Raw genomic sequence first — 25,877 nt, 5'->3', positions numbered from 1 at the left:
AGACCGACACAAGCCTCGAATCCATCAACGTAAATTTTCACTCAGATGATTCAGGCAGAGACTCAGATAGCAGTGATTATAGTATTACAATGTAGACTTTGGAACAAATTAAAGTAATAATATTTCTTAGTTTTGGTGACTCATGGTAAACAAAATGTGGATTCCAACATTTACATTGCATAGATAGTATATGAGAGCTTCCTAGCCTTTATTTTTTAGAAATTTGTATCCAATGAAGTATGCAGACTATAGAGTTCAACATATTGCCCGAGGAGAAGTTAAGCCCTTCCCAACATGTTGTATGCTCTAATAATATAAGAGAAAGTGGCCAGATGTATCGGTCAAAAACTTATTTCCACATGTAACCCCTGTCTTTTTAAGTCACAAATTGGAAAATGCCTTAAAATGGTAGGGAAGTTTACCTGTCGAGATATTAATGGTTTTCGACGTTACTGGTAAGCATTCCCTCAAGTTATTCGCAGAAGACTTAACTGCTTGCTTGTTCAATGGATTGTACATGTGGTCTTTCACTGTAATGTTGAACAAGTTAATTTACCCTAATAATATCTGTTGACAGTGAAAATTATAACAACATACTAAACATTTCTACAACTGTCTTTTGTGCTGGTCTTTTCTACTAGTAATTCTTTTTTACGCACAGTAATTACACTTAACTGAAGTCCAACACACCCATAAAAATGCATTATATATATTTTCAAAAAATTCTATGGAGTAGAAACAGTTGTCAAGCAAATTAATGATTTCGGTTTGTGTTTGAAGTTAATTTTGCTGTGTATTACATTTTTACGTATAATACAGTTAAAACTGCAATAAATAACTATTGCAAGCAGTTTCAATGACCTTGTTGTTAGCCGATTGTCATTTTGAGAAAAATTGTGTTTTATGCCTCTGCAAAGCTGTGCCAGTTGTTCTCACCTTCGAACATGGCACGGACTAAAGCTGTGGAGCTGTTGATGTAATGTCATCAAGATGTGCAGTAAATTCTCTCTCATGATGATTGACCTACATCAGTTTTAAAAATTTATTATTGCCTTCATAGATCTGAACACTTAATACGATGTACCACAGACAAATTACTGTAATTTTTGTCCACAGCAACACAGTATGGTAACATGGACTTTTGTCAGCCCGCTCTCTGTCGCCACACATGCGCAGACTTCATCCCCTCCACGCTTCCTTAGCACTCAGCTTCTATGCGCGCACCGAGCGAGGTTTCACAGTGGTTAGCACACTGGACTTGCATTCAGAAGGACGTCTGTTGTATCCCGCATCCAGCCATTCTGATTTAGGTTTTCAATGATTTCCCTAGATCGCTTCAAGCGAGTGCCGGGATGGTTCCTTCGCAAGGGCACGGCCAATTTCCTTCCCAATCCTTCCCTAATCAGAGCTTAGGCTCCATCTCTAATGACGTTGTTGTTGACGGGACGTTAAACACTAATCTCCTCCTCCTGCTCTATGCGCGCAAGTGCCTTCCTATGTGATGCAGGCTGTAACAGTCCATCACTCCTGCATAATTAAGCTTTACACAACGGAAAGTATAGGAAGGTTCTGAAATCCTTGCATATAATCTACAAGGTATGCTCAGATAGTAACAGCATCGAGCCTCTAACAATCGAAGAGATTGTTTTGAAAGGAGCTGACAGCACTGTGTTAAGGATAAGGTGTTGGCAGTAGAATGCAGGTCATTTGTCTCAACTGATTGAAATCTGTTGTTGTAGTCCAAAGTTAAAATAATTGTGTGTGTTCCAAAAACTGCTGACTGGAGGTGAGGAGTGTAATCCGGTTTCTTCTCGCAAAGGAAAATGGACCTTTCCAGGTTTTTGATGAAATCAAAACTGTTTAGGGGGTGGAGTGGTAAATCATATTAATGTGTCAAGTGGTATTGTGAGTTTAATACTCGCAGAATAGATGTTCATGATGAATGAAGGACTGGGCAGCCTTCAATCAAGGCTGATGAAGTGGGAGATGAAGTACAAGCTTGGACTGTTTCAAGAATGGGGATGGAAATCGGCTATGTCCTTTCACAGAAAATATACGAACCATCACAACATTTGTCATTTGCCTGGAGCAATTGAAGAAAAGCACAGAAACTCTAAACCTGAATGGTCGAATGCGGATTTGAGATATTATCCCCCTCCCCCCCCCCCCCCCCCGAATGAATGCAAGTCTTGCAAGCTAACCACTGTGCCACCTCACTCAATAGCAAAGATAGGACTAGTGGCAGCAGTCCATTGACTTTCATAGGGATAAACTCAATGTTTCCCAAAATCTCCATGTCTCTTCTGCATGAAATCATCCCCAACACCCTACGTTTTCCAAACAGTGTGCAAAATGGGTATCAAAGCAGCTCACAGATCAACACAAGATCAATAAAATTGCATCTTAATTGGAATTTCTCCAGCACTTTGAAGTGAAAAGTGAACTGTTACTTTGTTCTACAGTCACTGATAATGAAACATGAGTGGTCGACTACTCCCCTGAGAGGAAAACACCATCAATAAAGTGGCAACATCCTTCCTCAGCTGCCCAATGGAAAAACAATTAATGCTGCACAGTACTGTGAAATCTGAGGGCAATATAGAACATAATAAGGAGAACATAAATGAACAGTGTGTGCTTTTTGCACGACAATGGGCATCCCCACACCCGCAACACCATAAAGCAATTCTTGGATTCATTCAGTAGGGACATCATCAACACCCAACCCCCCCCCCCCCCCCCCCCCCCCCCCAGCCCTGATGCAGCACTTTCAGACTTTCATCTTACCACCTCTCTGAAGTCGTTCACGAGTGAAAAAGGGTTCTAAGCAACTGATGAGGTTCAGACTGCTGTCAAACAATGAGCTTGTGGGGCACTGGAATACTTTCTTGATGGGGGTATCAAGAAGTTCATCCCTTGGTTCACAATATATAGTAAAAACAAAGGCAGTTACTTCAAAAAATGTTGTTAGATGTATATCTGTGAATTTGTAAGTTGTTCATAAATGTATCGTCTTTTCAATTTTTAAACAACTGAGTACTCTCAATTTCTGAACATGCCTCACAGTATCTCACATAACACAGATTCAGCCCCTTGGAACATTTCTCACTTTGAAGTAGTTAGTTATCAAGGTTGGCAGTTACAGTATGAGCTTATAATGCACAAACATTTACCTGTATGTACCCACAAAATTTTTTTTATAAAACTAATAACAAAGTTTTAAGTTATTCAGGAAATAGATTAGTTGACATACATTATACATTTGAAGCAATTCTACTTCAGTCAGATAATGACACACACACACACACACACACACACACACACACACACACACACACATTATGCAATGCAATAGAAACAATACAGTCAAAATAATTCATAAAACAATCAGCCAACAAAGTAGTACCTTGGTCAGAAAAATAAATTATTGATCTCATGTGAAATGAGGAGAATTACGGTCCACGAGTCAAAAAGTTGATAGTGAGCTTTGCAATAAGAGAAGAAAGTACATAGAAGAATCCAATACAGAAAGCAAAAACGTTGCCTTAGTAGCATAAGAGTTGAATGTATCACCATAAATAATATTAAAAATTTTTCCTCCTCAGCAGCACTCCTCTTCCGTGCAGAAATTTCAAAAGTTGGAAATTTAAACCCTCTCTCCCGAAATTTTTGTCTAGTCTCTTCATCCCATACGAGACGTAATGTAAAAATATGATACAATACATTAGATTGGATTTAATACCTGGTTATAGAGTGTCAAATACTTCTTATATTGCACAATCATGTTATACATATAAGATAAGAGTCTAAAAGTCAAATAATTTACCATTGTTGACATTTGGCTTCCAGACAGGAGCACCATCTTTAACACCTGGTTCAGGTGAAGCAGGGATGTCCCAACCTGTATCCTGATTGACATGTTGCTGCAAATAAATAATTAAATAAACACACACACAGTTTTACTATATGCAGTGCAATTAAAAATGCAGCATACTTGTGCAACATATTTTAACTACAATGTCCTGCTGTATGCAAACTGTTACACGAATTACTGTACATAAAAATTTCAACTGATACGCTATTAATGACCCAACTAAAGTCTTTAAGAAACACATTAATCCCAGAGTTCTTCTCAAATGAGGGCCATCACCCTTGTGACAGTTGGTAACCATTCAGAATTTACTTCACAAATAAGCTAATATCAGAACGAAATGAATTACAAATTACGTTAACTGATATTTGAGTTTGATTAACTGCACTGCGCTAAATATAAAATTCTTGAACTGACAGTTTGCAATGAATGTATTATTGAGCAGGCACTATTAACCAAGTCAAACCTGTAAGGTAAGGAATCTTGTCAAGTACACGAGAGTAATACATTAACTTTACATTTCATCTGCATACAATATTGGGGAGAAAACAAATTTAGCTGATTTTGAGTGGCAGGAAAAGATTACAGTGGAGACTCGACTAACTGGATTAATTTTTGTCATAAATCATTTGGATACTAAAAATTCCGAATAACTGAATGAATGAAGAAAAGTGATTTTTGTATTATTAACTATAGAAAGATGACCTATGTCGCCCACGTACGGTTATCTTTTAGGATCATTGTGACATGGTAATCTTTCTAGGGCTTTCTAGTGCTTCCTCAAAACAACAAAAACAAATTAAACTTAATGAAATCAATAAAAATTCATGTTTATTAAGATTTTTTCTCTTCATTATTGCTACATATTGAACTCATTTTAACTGTAGTAAATTCATGGTATCACACACAACTTGTTTTTCCAACCATTTGAAAGTAGTTTCTGGGGCTCGAAATGCTTCTGCATCAGAAGGTCCTGCACATAATTTTTTGCATGTCCTTTTTCTTCCATTTTCTTTCATTTCCTGCTGTTCATTTGCACACAATGTTTCCAATAATGTTATCATCTGACAATATCTGAAAACCTTGGATCATTACTGTTGCAAGTGAACCACTCTTTCATATCACTGGTAATCACATTCCTGGCATATTTTGTCAGTCATTAGCTCATTTGCACCCTCCAAAACAAAATCATCCATATCAGGTAGTGAATGTCATGGGCCAGTTTTTAGTATTCTATTCCAACCTTTGTTCGAAGTCTCCTTTTAATTAAATCCAGAAAGTGACAAAATAAGTCAACAATCTATGTAAAATTTGTTTTCTATAAAGTCATTTTAATGTTTATTACCAATCTGATCCATTGGTTGTAACAATTAAAAGGAAAAAATTTTCCTGCAAGCACTCCATTTTCTCTCTCTACCAGTTGTTGCAATTATAAAGTAAAAGTAGGACTGCTCCATGATAATCAATTTCATTTTGAATTTTTTTTCTTCCTTCAGGGATAAAAGTGTTGTGTCATATCACTCCATGCATATTTCAGTTTTCATCCAATTCAAGTACTTTTTTGGTTTTTATTAATTGAGGGAACCCCAAAATTTTTTAAGCACATAGGGCTTTTGGAATTTCTTAGGAAAAGCTAAGGCATTTCACGGGTCTCAATAGCATTTGCACAAGCTAACTGAAGTCTTGTCAATTAAAGATTTTGACTGTAATGATATCCAACATAAACCCATTCTACCAGCGTTGTAAATAAAGTCTAACTCCTAGACATTTTCAACCAACTCTTTTTTTTTTTTTTAAACCACCTTTAGCAGAATTTACTGTGTCTACATGATGTGAGGTAACGAACGAGTTGTGGCACCCCAAAAATATTCTAAGTTCGGAGCTAGCATGGCCGCAAAGGCTGCTCGGCACACTGGGGCTCGTCAGCAACCGTGTGTTGCCGAACACTAGCCAGAGCAAGAGGCGTAGACCCAGCGCGTGGTCCAGGCCAAGGCTGTGGCGAGGATTGTGCTTTATGTCAATGAAGGAGATTTGTATGCCAAGAGTGCCAAAGATGGCGGACTTTGAGAAACCATAATGGTAGATATTTCACAGTTCATGTAGAAATTAATAATAGCCAGAAGAATCATGATACCTTAAAAAGAAACATGTACACTGCCATTATTCGCATGATGATTCTGATGGTGTAATCAGATTTTCAATATCTTTATTAGTTTAAAGTTTAGCATCTGACTGTAAATTATACAAGTAACACCAAGCAACGAATTTCCAAAATCTTAACGGTTCACACGATTTTGTTGATCGACGTGTCTTTAGAAATCTATTAGTGTAAACCTAAATTGGTATGAATTACCGGCTTGTAACTTGAATAGTATATGAGTTATTGGAGGTCAACTTGGCCGATTACTATTGACCACGTCAGGCCATCAGTACTCCACAGTTATGCGAGAAAACAGTAGTAGCATGCTTATAAATATATTTATTCGTTATGTCTTTGTTTATATCAGATATATACTACTCATGAAGAAACTGGTACAATATTTACTGTGTTTTAGAAAGCACAGAGACATTATGCTACTGGCCTACTTTTGTTTCTATTCCTGTGATATATGTTTATTTGATTTGTTTATGTATTTAATAATGTGTGTTAGAGCGAGTTTATGGCCCAGCCGTAGGAATATTTATTTAATTTTAATTTACTTAAATGTAAATCCAATATTCTGTATGCGTTTCAATATATTTGTGAGTGTGCGTCAGCTTGGAGACAGGGTGGGAGCACTTTAGCCAATCACAGTGCTCATTACTACACCAGGAGACTACTGAAGTCAATGGAGAGACTGTATGGAAGTGGGGAGGAGCATTGGATGGCACAGGACACAGGAGTGCTGGGCGGGAAGGTGCAACAGATGGTCACAGGAAATACTTGGAGATTGTTGAACAGTTTGCGTGTGGTCATGGGAGATAGAACTATTTTGTAGAGCCGATGTGGGTGCACTTGTGCGATTTCTGTGGTTTCTGCAGTGAAGACGTAGTATGTGTTTAGAAGTGACTATCTTGTGAGCTATGGTGTTGTTCATAACTAATTATGTGAAGTAGGAATCTATTGTGAATCTTCAGGTTTTGGCGGCTCAAAGACTGTTCCATTAAGTTTCGGGTGTGCAGCCGCAAGAATTCTCCTTCATCTAATATTTCGGCTGTATAACATTCAGCCATCGTCAGAGTGAGCTTCAAGACTGCCGCTCCAGTGCTTGCTTCGTCCCTTTATACTCATGTACTGCGCATGCTGCCACAGGTGCAAATGCGCCAGGAACGTTGGTCGGCGGCAGAGATGTGCACAATGCACGAGTTGCATTTATGAGTTCGCAGTCAATCTGTGTTAATATGTTGATATGTCATTGTGAGCTGCACTGTGATGTCGTCTTTGTGAGCTTATTACACCAAGTGCTGGATTCCATGATTTATCAAGGTTGAAACCACTACCTCTATTAATTAAACTGGTCATCAAGCGAATCTCAATTGCCTCCTTCACTATCGAGTCCCGAAAAGATGACGTAGTTGCCAAAATTTCGACATTGTCATACAATATGCTGTGACCAGTGCCAATACAGCGCTCTGCCACTGCCGACTTGTTAGGTTGTAAAAGTCGTGTGTACATCTGGTTTTCTGTACATCTTTCTTGGACAGTATGAGTTGTTTGTCCAATGTAAGAAAAGCCACATTCACATGGAATTTTGGAAACTCCATATTTTCAGAGTAGCAAATCATCTTTGACGGAGCCCACGAGTGCAACTGTCTTGGGTGTAGGATGAAAAATCATTTTACTTTGTGTCTGCTGAGAATCCGTCCTATTTTTTATGAGAGGCTACCCACATATGGCAGGAAGGCCATCAATTTAAAGGTTTCTTCATCTTCTTCTGCTTTCTTTGTGGCCTCTTTCGATTTCATTTTCAGTGCCTTCTGTATTTGCTGTGGGGAGTACCCATTGTCTTCAAACACTCTTTGTAAGTGGGAAAGTTCATCTTGCAGACTGCTTTCGTCAGAAATAATATGCCCTTTATGGGTCAAAGTTCGGAGATCAATCATCGTCTGGGCAGGATGGTGGCAGATATTTGCACGTAAATATAAATCCGTGTGCATCGGCTTCTGAAACACTTCATGTCCCAGAGTGCCATCCTCTCTGCGCCAAACCAGAACGTCCAAGAATGGAAAGCATCCCTCCTTATCAATTTCCACTGTGAGCCCTATTTGATCGTGGAGGGAGTTCAGATGTCTTGAGAAGTCTTGCAAGTTATCTTCACCATGTGGCCAAACTACAAAGGTACCACCACCAACAAACTTCCAGAAAACCACGGGTCTTCCATAAATAAGTTGGCCACCAGAGGGCATAAGGGACTACACATGGCGACTCCGTCCATCTGTGAAGACTTCGAGGAGAATGTGCTTGAATCTGCTAACTTGAAACCCACAGTGAAGTGATTTTTCGTTGTCCACCCAAACCAGCTGCACTCATGGGCTCTGTCAAAGATGATTTGCTACTCTGAAAATATGGAGTGTCCAAAATTCCATGTGAATGTGGATTTTCTTACATTGGACAAACAACTCGTACTGTCCAAGAAAGATGTACAGAAAACCGGAGGTACACACGACTTTTACAACCTAACAAGTGGCGGCAGTGGCAGAGTACTGTATTGGCACTGGTCACAGTATGTTGTATGACAACGTCGAAATTTTGAAAACCACATCATCTTTTTGGGATCCGATAATGAAGGAGGCAACTGAGATTCACTTGGCAACTAATTTAATCAATAGAGATAGTGGTTTCAACCTTGATAAATCGTGGAATACGGCACTTTGTGTAATAAACTCACAAAGATGTCGTCACAGTGCAGCTCACAATGATGTGTCGACATACCAACACAGATCGATTGGGGAGTCATAGATGTAACTCGCGCATTGTGAAAGTCTCTGCTGCTGACCAACATCCCTGGCGCATTTGCATCTGTGGCCGCATGCACAGTTGTGCAGTACACGAGTATAAAGGGACAAGGCGAGCACTGGAGGGGCAGTCTTGCGGCTCACTCTGAATATGGCTGAACATTATACAGCCGAAATAATCGAAGAAGAAGGAGAATTCTTACAGCTGCACACCCAAAACTTAATGGAATAGGAATCTATCGTTTCCCTGTTATTCAACTTATATTTTATTTAATTGCTAGACCATCGACACCAGTAACTGTTTTTCAGAAATAAACTGTATGCTTAAAGGTACTTCTGCTATCGTACTCATCATTTAAAGTTGTTAAAATAGTACCTGCAGATTTTATTTAATTGCAATCTTTCACATATAAATTTCTATGTTGCATTCAAAATTCGCAATTGACAAGTGATAGGAACCTTCGACCATTCAATTCATGTGTAAATTCATATTGTATACTGTAGACTCATCAGTATTTGGCATGTAATACAGCAACTACATATCCCAGCCCCTAGACAATGAAACCAGGTAAACTTTTAATATTTGAACTCCAAGTCTGAGGGTACATAGTTGAGGGTCACATTTTTTTACTTGAAAGCCCACAATCAGCTGCCATTTTTCACACTGTATTTCCGATCTGCAAATTCCATAATGAGATATAAATCTGTACAAACATCTGTTACCACTAATTACTCATCACCATTTTTTTAACTGCAATGCCTTTTCACAGAGCAAAGGACCAGATATTGATTACCCAGTTGATTATTTTTGTAAAAACCAGCAAGAAAAAGCTTCATTTTTCGGTTTCTTCATCACTTTTCTGTGTTTACTCCTGCCTTCACAATAAGGTTTTGCAGATGGATTTTAAAATTGAATCAGTAGGCTTCTTAAATTGATGTATCATAGAAGTATCTACACCATACTAATTGTCTAACTTACAATAGCTTTCTCTTTTTTTTAGCGTTATAATAACAATCATTTTACCTTAAAGCAATAATACCAATCTGCTGCACTTGTACTAACTAAAATAACAATGAAATGTGTTGCGTAGAGATCATGTAGGGTGCAAGCAGGTAGTGCCAGCATGACACGTCCATGTATACACGGACTAGACCACAAAGACGTTGCTCACAGTTGACAATCTAGATAATCTCAAATGCATATAACTGAGACCTGGATAATAGTCTCCACTATATTAATTGAAGGGTCTATTGACCACGAAGGAAATATTTTGGCAACAGGTTTTAATGACTGTAAAATCAAGGCTGTAATGTAGCAGACAAGCACACAGAAGAGAAAAAATTTGGTGAGTTTCTGGATAATGTAATGCTTGTAAGGATGGGAACTCATGGAAAGTAGGTGACGGGGTGCATGTTTGGATGAGTTGGGAGGAAATGGAAGAGGGAATAGGAAGGAGGAAGGGAAAAGAAGGGGAAGGGGGAGGGAGTTGGAAGGAGGAAGAGGGGTAAGGGAGCTGGGAGAAAGAAGACATAACAGGAAGCTGGGAGAGGAAAGGAGGAAGGGGAATTGGAAAGGCAAGAAGGAAAATGAGAGGAAGGGTGAGTTGGAGGAGAAAGGGGGGTAGAAGGAGGGCAAATGGGGAGGTGAAACAGGGGTAGGGGAGGGGGAGTTTCACAGAGAAAGAGGGGTACAGAGAGGGGGAGCTGGGCAGAGTAACAGGCGTACGGAGAGGGGCTGCTAGGCAGAGTAAGAAGGGTGCACCACAGGATGGCCAGGGTGGGCAGGGTCGTGCGGCGTGGAGAGGGTCGTGCGGCGTGGAGAGGGTCGTGCGGCGTGGAGAGGGTCGTGCGGCGTGGAGAGGGTCGTGCGGCGTGGAGAGGGATAGCGGGCAGTGTCGTGCGGAGTGGAGAGGGATAGCGGGCAGTGTCGTGCGGAGTGGAGAGGGATAGCGGGCAGTGTCGTGCGGAGTGGAGAGGGATAGCGGGCAGTGTCGTGCGGAGTGGAGAGGGATAGCGGGCAGTGTCGTGCGGAGTGGAGAGGGATAGCGGGCAGTGTCGTGCGGAGTGGAGAGGGATAGCGGGCAGTGTCGTGCGGAGTGGAGAGGGATAGCGGGCAGTGTCGTGCGGAGTGGAGAGGGATTGCGGGCAGTGTCGTGCGGAGTGGAGAGGGATTGCGGGCAGTGTTGTGCGGAGTGGAGAGGGATTGCAGGCAGTGTCGTGCGGAGTGGAGAGGGATTGCGGGCAGTGTCGTGCGGAGTGGAGAGGGATAGCGGGCAGTGTCGTGCGGAGGGGAGAGGGATTGCGGGCAGTGTCGTGCGGAGTGGAGAGGGATAGCGGGCAGTGTCGTGCGGAGTGGAGAGGGATTGCGGGCAGTGTCGTGCGGAGTGGAGAGGGATTGCGGGCAGTGTCGTGCGGAGTGGAGAGGGATTGCGGGCAGTGTCGTGCGGAGTGGAGAGGGATTGCGGGCAGTGTCGTGCGGAGTGGAGAGGGATTGCGGGCAGTGTCGTGCGGAGTGGAGAGGAATTGCGGGCAGTGTCGTGCGGAGTGGAGAGGGATTGCGGGCAGTGTCGTGCGGAGTGGAGAGGGATTGTGGGCAGTGTCGTGCGGAGTGGAGAGGGATTGTGGGCAGTGTCGTGCGGAGTGGAGAGGGATTGCGGGCAGTGTCGTGCGGAGTGGAGAGGGATTGCGGGCAGTGTCGTGCGGAGTGGAGAGGGATTGCGGGCAGAGCTGTGCGGAGTGGAGAGGGATCGCGGGCAGACCTGTGCGGAGTGGAGAGGGATTGTGGGCATAGCTGTGCGAAGTGGAGTGAGAGGTTGGGCAGAATTGTGCTTAAGTGGAGGGATAAAGTGGGCAAACAGACTGGTGGAAGGGGGCAGGGGGAGTGGCAGCCATTTCATGAACATTTGAAGCAGTGAAAGTAACACACACAGGCTCCCAGTTATCTCTCATTGTCATATTTGACAAATCTACTCACCCCTCCCCAACCGTCTTGACTGAAGAGTGCTTCTCGCATGGAATTCAGGTGCTCAAGTTGCTGCTGCTTGGAAGAACCTGAAGTTGCTCCAGAAGACTGTTGTCCCGAACTAGATGTTCCTGTATTTACACTTCCGCTGCCACTTAGACCTTTGCCAGCGGCAGCAGCCCATGAAGCAGATGCACTAGAGTTGGAACCATTGTTACTGCCTTGCTGTTGTTGAGATTGCTGTACTGAACTCTGGCCAGATGTCACAGTCTGAATATGACCAGTTGATGTCCCTGGTTGCTGTTGCTGGGAAGAGGATTGATTTGTGGAACTGCCTTGCTGTCCAGCTGCGCTGGAGGTCTGCTGCTGAGTTACTGAGCTGCTACCAGACTGCTGCTGTTGTGAACCTTGAGATTGACCGCTTCCACCTCCCCCAAGCTGCTGTGCACCTCCACCTGTCTGGCCACTTTGTTGACTCATCTGGGAGGATGTAGACTGTGTTGATGATGCAGAGCTACCTCCTTGTTGTTGTGATTGTTGTGGCTGGCTCTGCTGTGATGAATTTTGTCCACTTTGTGAATTATTGCCCTTATTTGAGTTACCTGTAAATTAAAGGATCATTATTCCCTCATCAACTATCACTCCCCCCCCCCCCCCTCTCTCTCTCTCTTCTCTCTCCACACACACACACACACACACACACACACACACACACACACACACACACACACACTACACTGTTCGTGACTGTGGTGTGTCATTAATATGCCACTTTCCCCAGCTGGCCTAACATACTGAGTCCTCATCTGTGGAAAAAAGATGAAAAAGCACACAATCTAGAAATTCAATTAAAAAAACCACGAATTATTAATTGTGCATGCTGTAATCTTACAAAACATATGAATATTTGCATTAGCAAAATAAAGTAAATATTAACCAGTATTAGCAAGACAAAACCTGCAGAATGGGGAGACAAATTGTGTAGGATGAATCCCCTTTCCAGTGTGTCATAAAATGCATACGGTATGGACTTAACAAATGTCACGCATCCTGTTGGACTGGGATCACCAACAGCCACGCTGCCAACATCTTTTAGTCATCCTCCCTCGGACAATCAATTATTACAACAGCTTTACCTTCTGCTTTTGTGTCCCTAGTTGTCAAGCAATTATACAATTTTCTTGAAAATGGATGTACCTGCCACATTCCTGAAGGTGTTGACTACTGTCAATTTGGTGTGTTGCTTCTATCATACGTAGCACTCATATTCGAAGACAGGTCCTAATCTAGGGTTGCCACAAGCTTTCCCAAGTGGAACTGTCTGGTATTTCCCTGATTTCCAGACAAATTTTAGCATTTTCCCCTGACGAAATAACCTCAGAGAAGACTAAGCCTCCTGCAAGAAGTCTATAAGGTTGGGAAGGTTGCATAAACCAACACTACAGGTGACTGCCAATAAAATGTTGGTTCTACTATGTTCATTGTTGTCACTTATTACCCACTGTGTTATGTCTATTATTTTAGTGGTATTGTGTGTCCGCCTGCTTAGTGGTAACATGTTTGCCTGCCATGCAGCAGGTCCGGATTCGATTCCTTGCAGAGTTGGAGATTTTCTCCACTCGTGGACTGGGTGTTGTGTTGCACTCATTGTCATTTCATGATCACCAACACACAAGTCAGTCAATGTGGCATCACCTGAATGAAGACTTGCAACTCGGTGGCCAAACTTCCCTGGATAGGGCATCCCAGACATCAATGCCACACGATAATTTCATTTTACAGGCATTGTATGATTTTTCTTTCGAAAAATATTTGAGTACACAGTGTACAAACTGCCAGCGATCGCCATAATTTTCTCCTTATCATCCATACTTTCTAATGTATGGACTACTTTCAAAGTGCCACAATCTTCTACAACAAATAAAATGTTTATAAAACACCGCACTGCACAATTTACTTGCAGTAAGAAAGTTGCAATTCCTGAAATCCATTCTCTGTGCCCTCTGGCCTGCTGAGGAGCACCAGAGTCCTGGGTCCATGATGAAAATCCACCGCATTATGTCACACAGACCCGGCCTGCACACAGGTCGGTGTGACTTGATCAGACAGACAGGGCCTGCACATTAGTGGGAAATGGTGGGCTTCAGATCAGCAGGCAGGCCAGATCCGTTAAGAAATGCCTGCAGAAATGGCCTGCTGTTTTGGACTGTTGTGGAAGTCCACTCATGTTGCCAGCTATTCAAGTGTCACAGACACCACGTTGATGAAATGAGACTGCAGTGATTAATCCAAGCATCAGATAACTTGCACAAATACTCTGAGAATCAGTACTAATGAGGATAGGTAGCAACTCACCGTGACGACAATCACTGAGCCGCAGACTGGCACACAGGAAAGACTATTCCCACAACTAAATTTTTGGCCATAGCCTTTGTCAGAAATTTAAGAGTGCACACACTTTCACACAATCACTCAGACACAACTCGTGCACCCACGACTGCTGTCTCCGGTGACTGCATCAGTATTATCTGAGAATCAGATCCAAACAAACCACTTGTCAAACCTCCCTGCCTCTCATCGGCTGCTGCTAGACTAGTGGCAAGAAGTGGTGGCAGCACTGACTACAAGCTGAGGGGAATGGTAGGAATGGGAGAAGCAGTAAGAATGAGTGAGCAGGGAAGCAGTGCACATAATCAGCTGCACCCAGCCAGAGACAATGCATAACATCTCAGTAAACAAACCATTTCATCTACTGAGACAAAAATGAGATTTATTCTTTTTTTCCAAATTTCCCTGACATGTTTCAAATTCTCTGATATTCCCTGATTTCCAGAACTTGTGGCAAACCTGCAGTCAGTAACCTGGTTTCGCCAATGTAGGCATTGCGACGTTCACATTGAAGTCAGCAAACACCTACAGCATGGAGAGAAACTATATCACTGCAGATCTCATTTCTTGAGGCTGCTCTGAAATAAGAGGCTTAAATCATTTGCAGTGAAGAATCCTGTCACAGACATCTCTCATGTAATGTTAGGTGAGCAACAGGGAGTTTTTTTTTCCTGTTCTTTTGTCTGCTTTTGTCCCCACTGCACCTCACAGCTCACTGTGTCTCTTTATTGCTGTATCAATCTGAACTGAATGTTGTTCGAACTTTTATTAGTTCATGGTGGCAGTAATCACTGTCCCTTAACCCGGTGAGCTTGGTTTAGCACAATGTACACAGAACAACATGCTTTTGTGGTGGACTGTACATGCAGATACCTAGTGGCGCATATCAGTTTTCTATACAGATTGTAAATGGTAACTTTTTAGAAACAACATACCACAGTGGTGTAGGGGAAGTAGAGACAAACAGTTTGATACTGGACACCTGTGGTCAGTCAAACTGAGAAACGATGACAAACTGACCTACGAAAGTCAGAACTACAGTGCATGTGCACCAAGCAATATTTTGAATATCCTCTCGCTTTCTTATGCCATCTGCTTAGTCGGTCTTAACTGATTGAAGCTCATTACTTTTTCTCATTGAAATTGGTGTTGAATAAAACACACTTTGTTCTTGCACTCACAAATTTAAAACTGATGTTTGCATAAATTTTACCTCTAAGCTTTGTGAGTTTCAGCAGAGTAAAATTAACAAATTGTTTTATTTCTCTGATCATCTTACTGTGAGACTGCTGTGTTTGCAAGAGTTAAACCTTTTGAAGGTGCAGTTTTTGTAGTAACTCAGCAAAGATAATTTTTTTGCTGGTCTATTAGGATTGTGATCAACTGACTATTTATTTTTTTAATAATTTTATTTTGTGATTTAGGACCATAAACTGTGGTGGTACATATATCACCAAGGCGCCTTTGTGAGGTATTAAAACTATGGTGGGAAATGCATTTCCCACATGCGTTTTGAGAACTGTTATGTGTTGCCATTACATGTAAAACAATAATTAACACTGTTTTCTGTTTTTATTTTGTTTTCTTTTACTTTATTTAAAAAATATTTTTAGTGATATTTGAAGTTTACTTACCACAACGTGCAAACATTGCAGAAGTGAAGCAATGTGTTCCGACAACACTAGTGACCTCACGACAAACAGAAACTGATTGTTGTAGGCATTTTTATAGATCTGGTGCAGTGTACTACCACAAGATGTCTGGCATAGACAGAGGTGGTGTGACGTATTCCCAGAAGATTTGGGATACCCCTAAGTTGGTGGTAAGTATGCTTCCCCAGAACCACAAGTGATAGATTAATTATGCATCAAGTGTACTTCCCAAGCCCCTTTCAGAAACTACTTTGGTGGTAACCATACTTCCGAAGAATCATTAAAACACAGTTGTTTGGTGGGATACGTACTTCCTACCGTCCTGAAGGCTGCATTTCTCGACAAACAGAAACTACAGCTGGTGCACTGGACTGCCACCAGATGCCAAGTGTACAGAGGTGGTTAACATATTCCCTTAAACACTGTACAGAAATACATTTAGTGGGAAGTATATCCCCCACAGCATCCAAAAGGGTTAAGATTAGACTGAATTGTAAACATAATTAGTTTATTCACAATTTTTACAAAAGTCTTTATTCTTTCACTGCCCTAACAGAAAACTTTAACTCAGTAATGTTAATGAAATAAATTTCAAAACCTGACCGAGTAAGCCAGTGGTGTAAGAAAGTGAGATATTCACAATATCCCATGGCATGCCTACGCTGTAGCTTAGGCAGATTTTCTAACACTATTTGACTTGTTTCCCAAGATCACAGATCACAAGAGTCCTCTATATCATATCATTCACCTCATTCTGCGCCTACTACACCACTGTGGTATACTGAGTGCTTTACGTCCAAGTTCAGAACTAGGAGTTCAATATGTTGCCGCTCCATGGAAAGGATTTGTGCCGTGTTTGTCATTTCCAAACTCAATAGAAATTTTTCTAACAGGTTGTTGAGGTGCTGATGATAAGTGCAGTTTTACTTTTTCATGCAGCCACGGGCATCACTTGACAAATAATTTTGGTTTCATACTTCTCTTCAGGAGCTTACTGTTTCACAGTCAACACAAGAAATATTCAGAGTGTAAGCAAATGGCTGCTGTCCCTCCAGCTTTCGTGTGTGTGTGTGTGTGTGTGTGTGTGTGTGTGTGTGTGTGTGTGTGTGTGTGTGAACCAGTGAAAAAGTAACCATAAAATTAATTTAATATCTACTAAGATAACTTTTTCTTGAGCATAGACTATGCAACAATGCAGTTTCACCTTTGTGCCTTTACATTAGTAAAAGGCTTTAATCTATTCATTGGTAGAACATCACAAAAATTTAAGAAAGTAGTTCACCATCACTGTAACATGGTCACAGATAGAACAATGACCCCCAGAAGGTGTGAAATAAGTTCCTTTTATTTCCATCTCTGATCACAAAAGTGTTAGGTCCTTAGACTACCAGTTCTGGTCAGCAAAAACTATATTCAGATCGGCAGCAAAACACAGGAAAAACAAATAGAACTAGGAGACTGTTTATATCTTAAAACAACAAAATAGCTCATTACGAAAAGTATTACATACATACATACATACATGCGGGAAACAGGCACTGAAAACATGACAAGGGATACCTGTTTTAAAACAGGTCATAGTATAAAGAAGCCACAGTGGCATTATCAAGAGAGACACACAAAATCGGCTTAGCAGTGTTGCAGATATTTAAAATACGGTAAATATTAGGAGACACTGCCGGCAGAGATATATTTTTAACAGTACTACCACTCATAGCAGAGTGCAGTACAGCAGCAACAAAATGTTTGTATCGTAAGCTCATTAGGTGTCACTACTGTAAGCACACACAATATATTTCGTCACACACACAATTCGTCAATTATATAATTGCACAAAACCCAATTTTAAAAAAGATACAACCAGTAAAGTGTATAGTGTGTTTACTCAGTGTAAACATTATTACAATGACTGTAATAAATTACAAACAAGACTAAAGTTTAAATTTAGAGTATTAAAAAGGAAAGGGTTAAGTGATTCTAATTCTGAGATGCTTTTATGGCAACTGCAGATAATGGTGACATTCTTAGGAACAAGCTTATGGAACTAACAGAATAATATAAAATGATAAAATAAATAGGGGAAGCAGAAGTGAGTAATCAGTGTCATTCCTCTGTTGGTGTGGCCACCAGACCGCACTATACGCGAGAAGTGGCCTGAGGAACTGATCAGCCAGAGGGCTTCTTGTCCCCAGTGACATGCCATTCCAAGAAAAGAATGACAAAATATCATACTAGTTAATTAACAAGATACTCTAGTTAATGAAATCCATACATATTATAAAAAGTGTATGCGTTTTCCACGTCTCCTCCTAAGCTGCTGGTCCGATTTCAACCAAATGTGGTACACATATTCCTTACTGTAAAGTAATAATGGAAGTGAGGGTAAGAATAACCTCCCAGTCATAGTTCATGCCAGTGCTGACATGTGTGAAATACCACGTCATGCATGATGTTTTGATTCATGTACTCTTTACTACTAAGATACTCCTAGAGTCACGTCAACTAAAGGAAATCCCTGACACCTGGCAGCACTTTTGACAGTTTTCAACTGCAAAGTGTAAACAGCTGTGTAGGTGAAAACAACTGTCATCCTTAGAACTATGAAGGGGCATTGCCATAGAGACATTTACAATATCATGTTGTACACACATGAAGCAGTGACGCCCAACCTACAGAAATTGTTTCTTAATTTCAAGTGTGTTTTTGTGAGTACATGGAAATGAAACTTTTTTGATATTAAACTACAAACACAGTTTTTTTTTCTTCATTTCTTACAGGAAATTATTAAAATGAATACCCAGGCAAAGTCAGGTTTGTCAGCTGGTATATCAAATAAACAGAGAGGAACAAGTAAACACAGGAGTAGTACCCTTAACTTAAGAAAATGAAGCAAATATGTAATGCACTTCATACTAAGTAAAGACAAAGATATACGTAAGAGAGGAATTTAATAATTAAAGTAGAACATTGTCAAATAAAGCAAAGTAGGCATTGGGTACAAAATTGTTCTGCCCATTGAGCACTCTTGGTGACCCTTGCTTTTCACTTTATTGATTTCGCACTCTTCTAACAAGCTGAGAGCATGGCCCTTCTGCACCCTGTGGAGAACACACACACACACACACACACACACACACACACACACACTTTTCTCAATACTCCCTATAGTAAGACTGTTTTTTGATAAATTCAAACACAAAGCAGTTATGTCATGTGGCTGTGAACACTCCTTAAACCTTACTTTAAAAGAGCGGTCAGTTCAGCCTATGTAACTGGTGAATCACTGAGGTGAAGAACGCTTTTTTTTTTATCATGCAGGATGCCATGAACTGCCACTGATGATAATATCTGCACATGTAGGTTTTCTGAAAATTGGAAATTTATGTTTTTTTTCAACTTTCTCAATAGTAAGGTCAAGGCAGTTAATGGAGTCCCCTTCTTCTACTTCCATAGTAAAAGTTATTTTTGGGTGCATGCTACCTATTGCTTGGGCAAGTGCATTAACCTCACAAGTCACAGCCTCTAACACTAATAAAATATCAACATACCATTTATAATAAATAGCTTTTTTTCTTTTACCTGTGGAATCTTAGCAAAAAAAATCTGGCAAATGTACCAGCCGGACTATTACCCATCCCAAGCCTATCTTTTTGATAATATATTTGTCACCGGAAAAAAAAAAGCTCGAACAGAATACAAAAATTTTGTTAGTTCTGCACAATCTGCAGTACTGATCTTTCTACTTGTTAACAGATTACGTCTAATAATTTCAATAGTTTATTAAAAACAAAGATTTCATGACTTACCAAACGGGAAAGCGCTGGTAGACAGGCACAATAAAAAAGCACACAGCACAAAGTTTGTGTGCTTATTTATTGTGCCTATCTACCAGCGCTTTCCCGTTTGGTAAGTCATGGAATCTTTGTTTTTAATATATTTTTCCCATGTGGAATGTTTCTTTCTATTATATTTTATTTCAATAGTTTCTTTTATTAGAACATTACTGCTGAGGTCTGTTACATCCAGGAATGATGATGTCTCATTATTAGCTATTTGTGTGTCCTTCATTGCATTTGCAAACTAAAAACTGTTTTTAGCCTGTAAATATGTACCACATGTGTAAAATGATTTAAATTTAGTGTTAAGAAAATTATTTACTTTATAGCACGGTGATGATATGTTCACAGTTGGGCAAATCATATTTCCATCTTTTTGAATCTTAAGTTGAGATTTAAGCTGGGGATGTATAGCATTCACCATTTTAAGCAATTTCTTTTTGTAACTGTTAAGAAGAAATTGGGAGTTGTCAACCTTTTTACACAGATCAGTCTGAAACTTCTCAGATCAAACAGAAACTGGTTGTCCTGAGATTAGTATGCGCATTCTCCACATGATGCAAAAAGGCCATACTCTCAGATTGTTAGAAGAGCTTGGAACTTTACAAAGTGAACAAACAAGAGGCAGCAGAGTGCTCAATGGTCACAGCGATTTTGTACCCAATGCCTACTTTGCTTCATTTGACTACTGAACACATCTCTTATGTATATTTTCGCCTGAGGTGCTGGAGTTGGCGGTCATGTGTGTGTGTGTGTGTGTGTGTGTGTGTGTGTGTGTGTGTGTGTGTGTGTCTTTTTTTTTTTTTTTTTACTGACGAAGGCTGTGTCCGAAAGCTTTTACGAAGTGTCTTAATTGTGCGTATCTGCAACTTAACGTCTCTTCTTTACAGTAAGTTGCAATCTGTCTTTTCCTGCATTGTTGATATTCCTACTGGAGTTTCCATTGTCTGCCTTTGTCTTAACTTGGTATAGAGTGCATTACATATTTCCTTCATTTTCTTATGTTGAGCATATTACTCCGTACTTGTCCCTTCTCTGATTATATATTTCAGTAACCAGATAATCTTGGTATTTTCTCATTCTTTTCTTGGAACAGCATGTCACAGGGTATGAAAGGAGTTCTGGTAGTAAAGTTCCTCCAACCACTGTAATAACTTATCACTTTGTAAGCCTACTGTAGACTTTATATACTGTATTGTTCTTTCTATTGCATTCTGTACAATTATATAATTGATGAATGTATGTACATGAACAGTAGCAAGCTTAAGTACAAACATTTTGTGGCTACTATACTTCACTTTGTTATGAACAGTAGCGCTGTCAACCACAGAACTCTGTCGACACTGTGGCCTAATATTTGCCATATTTTAAATATCTGCAACAATGCTAAGCTGACCTTGTGTGTATATTTTGATGCTGCCAATATGGCTTCATTATACTACGTGCAGGTTTTAAAACAGGTATGCCCTATTCATATTTTAAGAGCACATTTTCCGCATATGTCTAATACTTTACATAATGGGGTATTCTAGTGTGTTAAGATGTGGACAGTCCACTAGTTGCATTCGATTATCCCATGTTTTGCTGCAGATGTGACAATATCATTGCTGATGAATTACTGAACATACATAATACACTGGTATAGTAGACTATATGCGTGTCAAAATTCATGTTAGAATTGATTCCTCTCAACAGTAGGGTGCACTTCAGGTTAGTAGATGGTTGCGGCCTTAAAGAAATGCATCACATTGTGCAATTTTTCACAGGTAAACATGGCAGAGATCTGCTACATCTTATGCGTGTCCACCTGTTTGCCTTTAACTCAACACCAGCCATCTGTATGTTCAGAAAAACCACCATCTCATAATTTTCTTATTTATGCGAGTGATATGACAAGATGCTACTTTTTTTGTCACTGAGGCCATGTAACCTGAAATCCTATTTAGCATTTTTGGGTTAATGTTAACTACTCCAAAAATTGTCCGAAGTTGTGCCTGACAGCTGGATGCTCATGGATGAATTATAAGGTTTCTCAGGCTCGGTATATAAACAGCACAATGAATCATCACAACTTCTATAAATGACTGCTGCACAACAGCCTATATGAGAGTAACTAAACTGTCTGACAAAATGAAGCACCCGAAAGGGGGGTGGAAAAAAAATGAAACTTCACTGGTTGAAATAGCTTGTGATATTATTTTGGTGATTACAAAACTGAGTCAAATTCACAAAGAACTTGGCAGTAAGTGCCCACTTATCAATATGACGTTGCATCCACTCTGGCCTGTATGCATGCACTGATTTCATTGGGAAGGGTGCCATAAAGCCATTGCATCCTCTCCTATGGCAAATTGGCCCACAACTGCTGTGGCTGGTCCTTGACGTCCTTGATACTGGCACTGGGATAGAGTTGACATCTTAGCTAGTCCCAGAGATTTTCTACTGGAGACAGATCAGGAGAGCACCTCAAAATGAAGAAGAGAGTTCATCGAGAAATGGTGCCATGTGTAGATGAACATTGTCCTTTTGAAGAAATGGCACAAAGGAATTGTCATGCAAGATTCCGTGACATACTGCTGTGCTGCCAGAGTTCCCTCGATGACTACGAGTCATGAGCTGAAATCATACTCAATGGATTCTCACAGCATGCTGTCTGGAGTAACACCGTAGTGCCTCTACAAAACTTTGGAAGAATGAGATCTTTCACATGTTGCCTTCATACTCGCCAATGATGATCATCCGAGGTAGTGCAGAATCACGATTCATCACAGAACACAACACAATGCCAGTCCATTCTTCTCTGTCATGGCACAACTCCAAATGCAGCCTTTAGTGTTGAGCTATTATGGGAAGCCTATGCACGAGATGGTATTTCCCTAGTTTGGCTGGAGCTAGACTCGGACCAATAGTGCAAGTTGACATGAAATGTTGGTGGGAGTCCATTACCTGTTCTCAGATGACAGGTGCAGACATGAAGGAAGGGTTACTGCGTGTGTGGTTGCACAATGCAGTGGACCTCACTTGGCGTGGTCAGTCATTGTAGGCCAGAACCTTGATGGCAAGTATGCCTACCCTCAAGCTCCCTAGCAACCCACCATTGGGCCACTATGCCCCAAAAATGTAGATATTGCAAGATCTGATCAGCTGGACAAATGGAGACACACTATGAAGCCTCTTTCAAACTCTGTCAGTTACCGATAATGCTGTCTCACACGAATACGACTATCTGATATCCACATGTCCTTCACAGCGATTCCTCAATATCTGACGATGTTTATGCCATGTTATATGCCCCTTAATCATTTACAAACCTGCCAATGGTGCACACATGGACAAAATTACATTGACATCCAACCATGTCTTCTGCATGCTTCACTTTTCTGTCAGGCAGTATATTACAACCATAGTTTGAGTGTTACATAATTATACAACAGGCCAAGCAATCACAAGCTTAGCATCTAAAAACAACAAAATTTTATTTACTATTTATCAGGTTGATGTCATTTGAACAAACCAAACATGAAAATTTTATTCTGAAAAGTAGTGAATTATTGCGATACTATCAGAGAACTTTTTTCCCAAAGTAGCATCCACAATGATCTTAAATAATAAACCCCATTATACACCTAACCTGTAAAGTATCCACACTCTGACTGGCACTTACAAGAGTAGGGGAGAGGATGGGTGGAAGGCAGAAGCATCTGAATAGTACAGCAGAGCATCATAGTTGACATTCCATGCAAGAAATAGGTACTACTGGAAGACACACAGCATTATCATCTGCACTCAACAACACAAGAAAACTCACAAAACACCAGCAGTATCATAAATTTCAAACGTACAAAATATGAAACTTAACTGATTATCCATTCAATGAAAAACCAAACATAAAAAACAGCATATTCCTCACCTGACCCTTGCTGAGCACTGCTGTTCGCAGCAGTAGATCCTGGGCCACTTGAGACTGCAGAGCTGGAACGGCTGCTACCACTACTACTACCCCACTGGCTGGAGCCCGACTGTTGCTGCTGCTGTGAAGACCCTGCGGAGGATCCCCAGCCTCCGCCAGTTGTCCCCCCAGCACCGGAACCCCAGCCACTAGTTCCGCTGCCTCCAGTTAGGGAGCTCTCTCCACCACCACGTAATCCTACACCCCTGGGAATTCCCCATCGTAAGTTTGTTGCAGGGCCTTCAGTTGAATTTAAAATATTGCTGTCACTCTTATAATTATTAGAAGTTTCAGGAACATGTGCCGACTTGTCCAAGTATTTTAGATCTGACAGTGGATTGCAATTACTGATTGATTTCGTGCAAGTTTGTGCACTGGTTGGTGGACTATTGGTGTTGGAAGAACCGAGATGACTTGCAAGTGACGCACTGGTGTCCTGGAAGAAAAAAAAATGTACAAAATCATACATACAATACACGTAGAACTCAGAAGGTTCACTTCAATGTGAAAGAAACAACTACCCTGGGATTCCGCCAGAAAAATGTATACACACTTTGTCAGGCTCTATCGAGATATTGATATAGTCGTTTGATTTGAGTTACAAGTGTGTTGTAGTATGGTCTTTGGCTTAACAGTTGTTAGTACTTTAATCTCAGTATTGAGAAAACAAGATGGCTGCAGCACACTTGACACTTGAGCAACGAAAACATATTGTGAAGGGGTTTTTCAAGCTTGATAATGCTGTTGAAGTGCAATGTCAGTGGAGGCAGGAGTTTGAAGCACAACCGCCAACTCTGACAAGTTTGAATTGCATGGAACGATTTGTGATATTCACAAAGGAGGATCAGGAAAACAGCGTACAGATACAAGTCCTGCCTCGTTGGCTCTCGTGTTGATAATATTTGTTAATTCTCCACAGAAGTCTGCTATGCAACGTGCATGTGCAGTGGGGGTTAGCAGAACTCTGAAAGCTGCAAAGTGGAAAGTTTACATTCCATGACTACTGCAAGTAATTAATGACGATCCTGATCGCCGAATGAAATTTTGCCAACGGTATCAGCAAATGGTAACTGATGACGAACAATTTATGATGAAGGTAGTATGGAGTGACAAGGCACAATTTAAATTTAACTGTGAATGAGTGTAATAGTGTGTACTGGGCACCGGGAAATCCGCATCTTTATGTGGATATGCGGTCAATCTACCAGGAGTTCATGTGTGGTGTGGACTATCATATAGTGGCCTAGTAGGACCCTTTTTCTTTGATGCTACTGTCACTGAAGAAGTGTACCTGGAAATGTTACGCACATCAATTTTGCCACACATCAATTTTGCCAGGTACACGTGCACTTTATGGAGCTGATGAAGAGTTTTTGTACCAACAGGACGGAATGCCACCACACTACCACCTAGCTGTACGAGCTTTCCTGGACGACAATTTTCCGGGGCATTGGATTGGATGGAGAGGGCCCACTGAGTTCCCTCCACGGCCACCAGATCTAACACCTATGAACTTTTACTTGTGGGGAACTGTGAAAGATAACACCTATGGACGTACGCCACACATATTGCAGGAACTTCTCCAGTAGATTACAGTGACATGTGCAGCGATCTCCATTGTAACACTGGCTGATGATGTTGCGGCGACTGCTCGTCGTCCTGTGTACAGCCACCAACAGTGAAGATTCCGAACATTAAAAGTATCCATGTGATAAACAAAGTTGTACAACATGTGTGATCAATTATTAAATGTAAAATAAATAAATATGTAATGCTTTCGTTCCTTAAAGTGTGTATACATTTTTCTGGCGGAATCTGTATTTTGTTGAAAATACTAAAAAACTGCCAGTTAATAAAAGGATATAGGAAAAGGTGACTTACTTTACCCCATTCAACACTATTACACACCACTTAGGTGAGTGAATAAAAATAAAAACTAATGAACTAATGTGCTTTGAATGCTTTGTGATCCTTGTGTAACTCTTATATCATACAATCTATGTCCCAGCTTAAATATGCACGTGCGGTTGAACGCGCGCGCACACACATGCGAGCGAGCGCGCGCACACACACATGCGAGCGAGCGCGCGCACACACACATGCGAGCGAGCGCGCGCACACACACACATGCGAGCGAGCGCGCGCACACACACACGCGAGCGAGCGCGCGCACACACACACGCGAGCGAGCGCGCGCACACACACACGCGAGCGAGCGCGCGCACACACACACGCGAGCGAGCGCGCGCACACACACACGCGAGCGAGCGCGCGCACACACACA

General features: G+C 41.0%; 1 protein-coding gene across 1 annotated transcript in view; it reads right to left on the bottom strand.

Annotated features, from left to right (window-relative positions):
- LOC124592855 (protein Gawky) overlaps positions 1-25,877 on the bottom strand; it is a 283,677-nt gene that overhangs the window by 139,132 nt on the left and 118,668 nt on the right. The window contains exons 6-8 of the mRNA XM_047131874.1: positions 23,555-24,029; positions 11,781-12,370; positions 3,827-3,923 (exon numbers count right to left, since the gene is read on the bottom strand). Of these exons, the coding sequence (XP_046987830.1) occupies positions 3,827-3,923; positions 11,781-12,370; positions 23,555-24,029 (1,162 nt within the window). The remainder of the gene's footprint in view (positions 1-3,826; positions 3,924-11,780; positions 12,371-23,554; positions 24,030-25,877) is intronic.

This window comes from Schistocerca americana, chromosome 2 (genome assembly GCF_021461395.2).
Source record: "Schistocerca americana isolate TAMUIC-IGC-003095 chromosome 2, iqSchAmer2.1, whole genome shotgun sequence".
NCBI lineage: Eukaryota > Metazoa > Arthropoda > Insecta > Orthoptera > Acrididae > Schistocerca > Schistocerca americana.
This window is presented reverse-complemented; position numbering and strand designations above follow the sequence as displayed.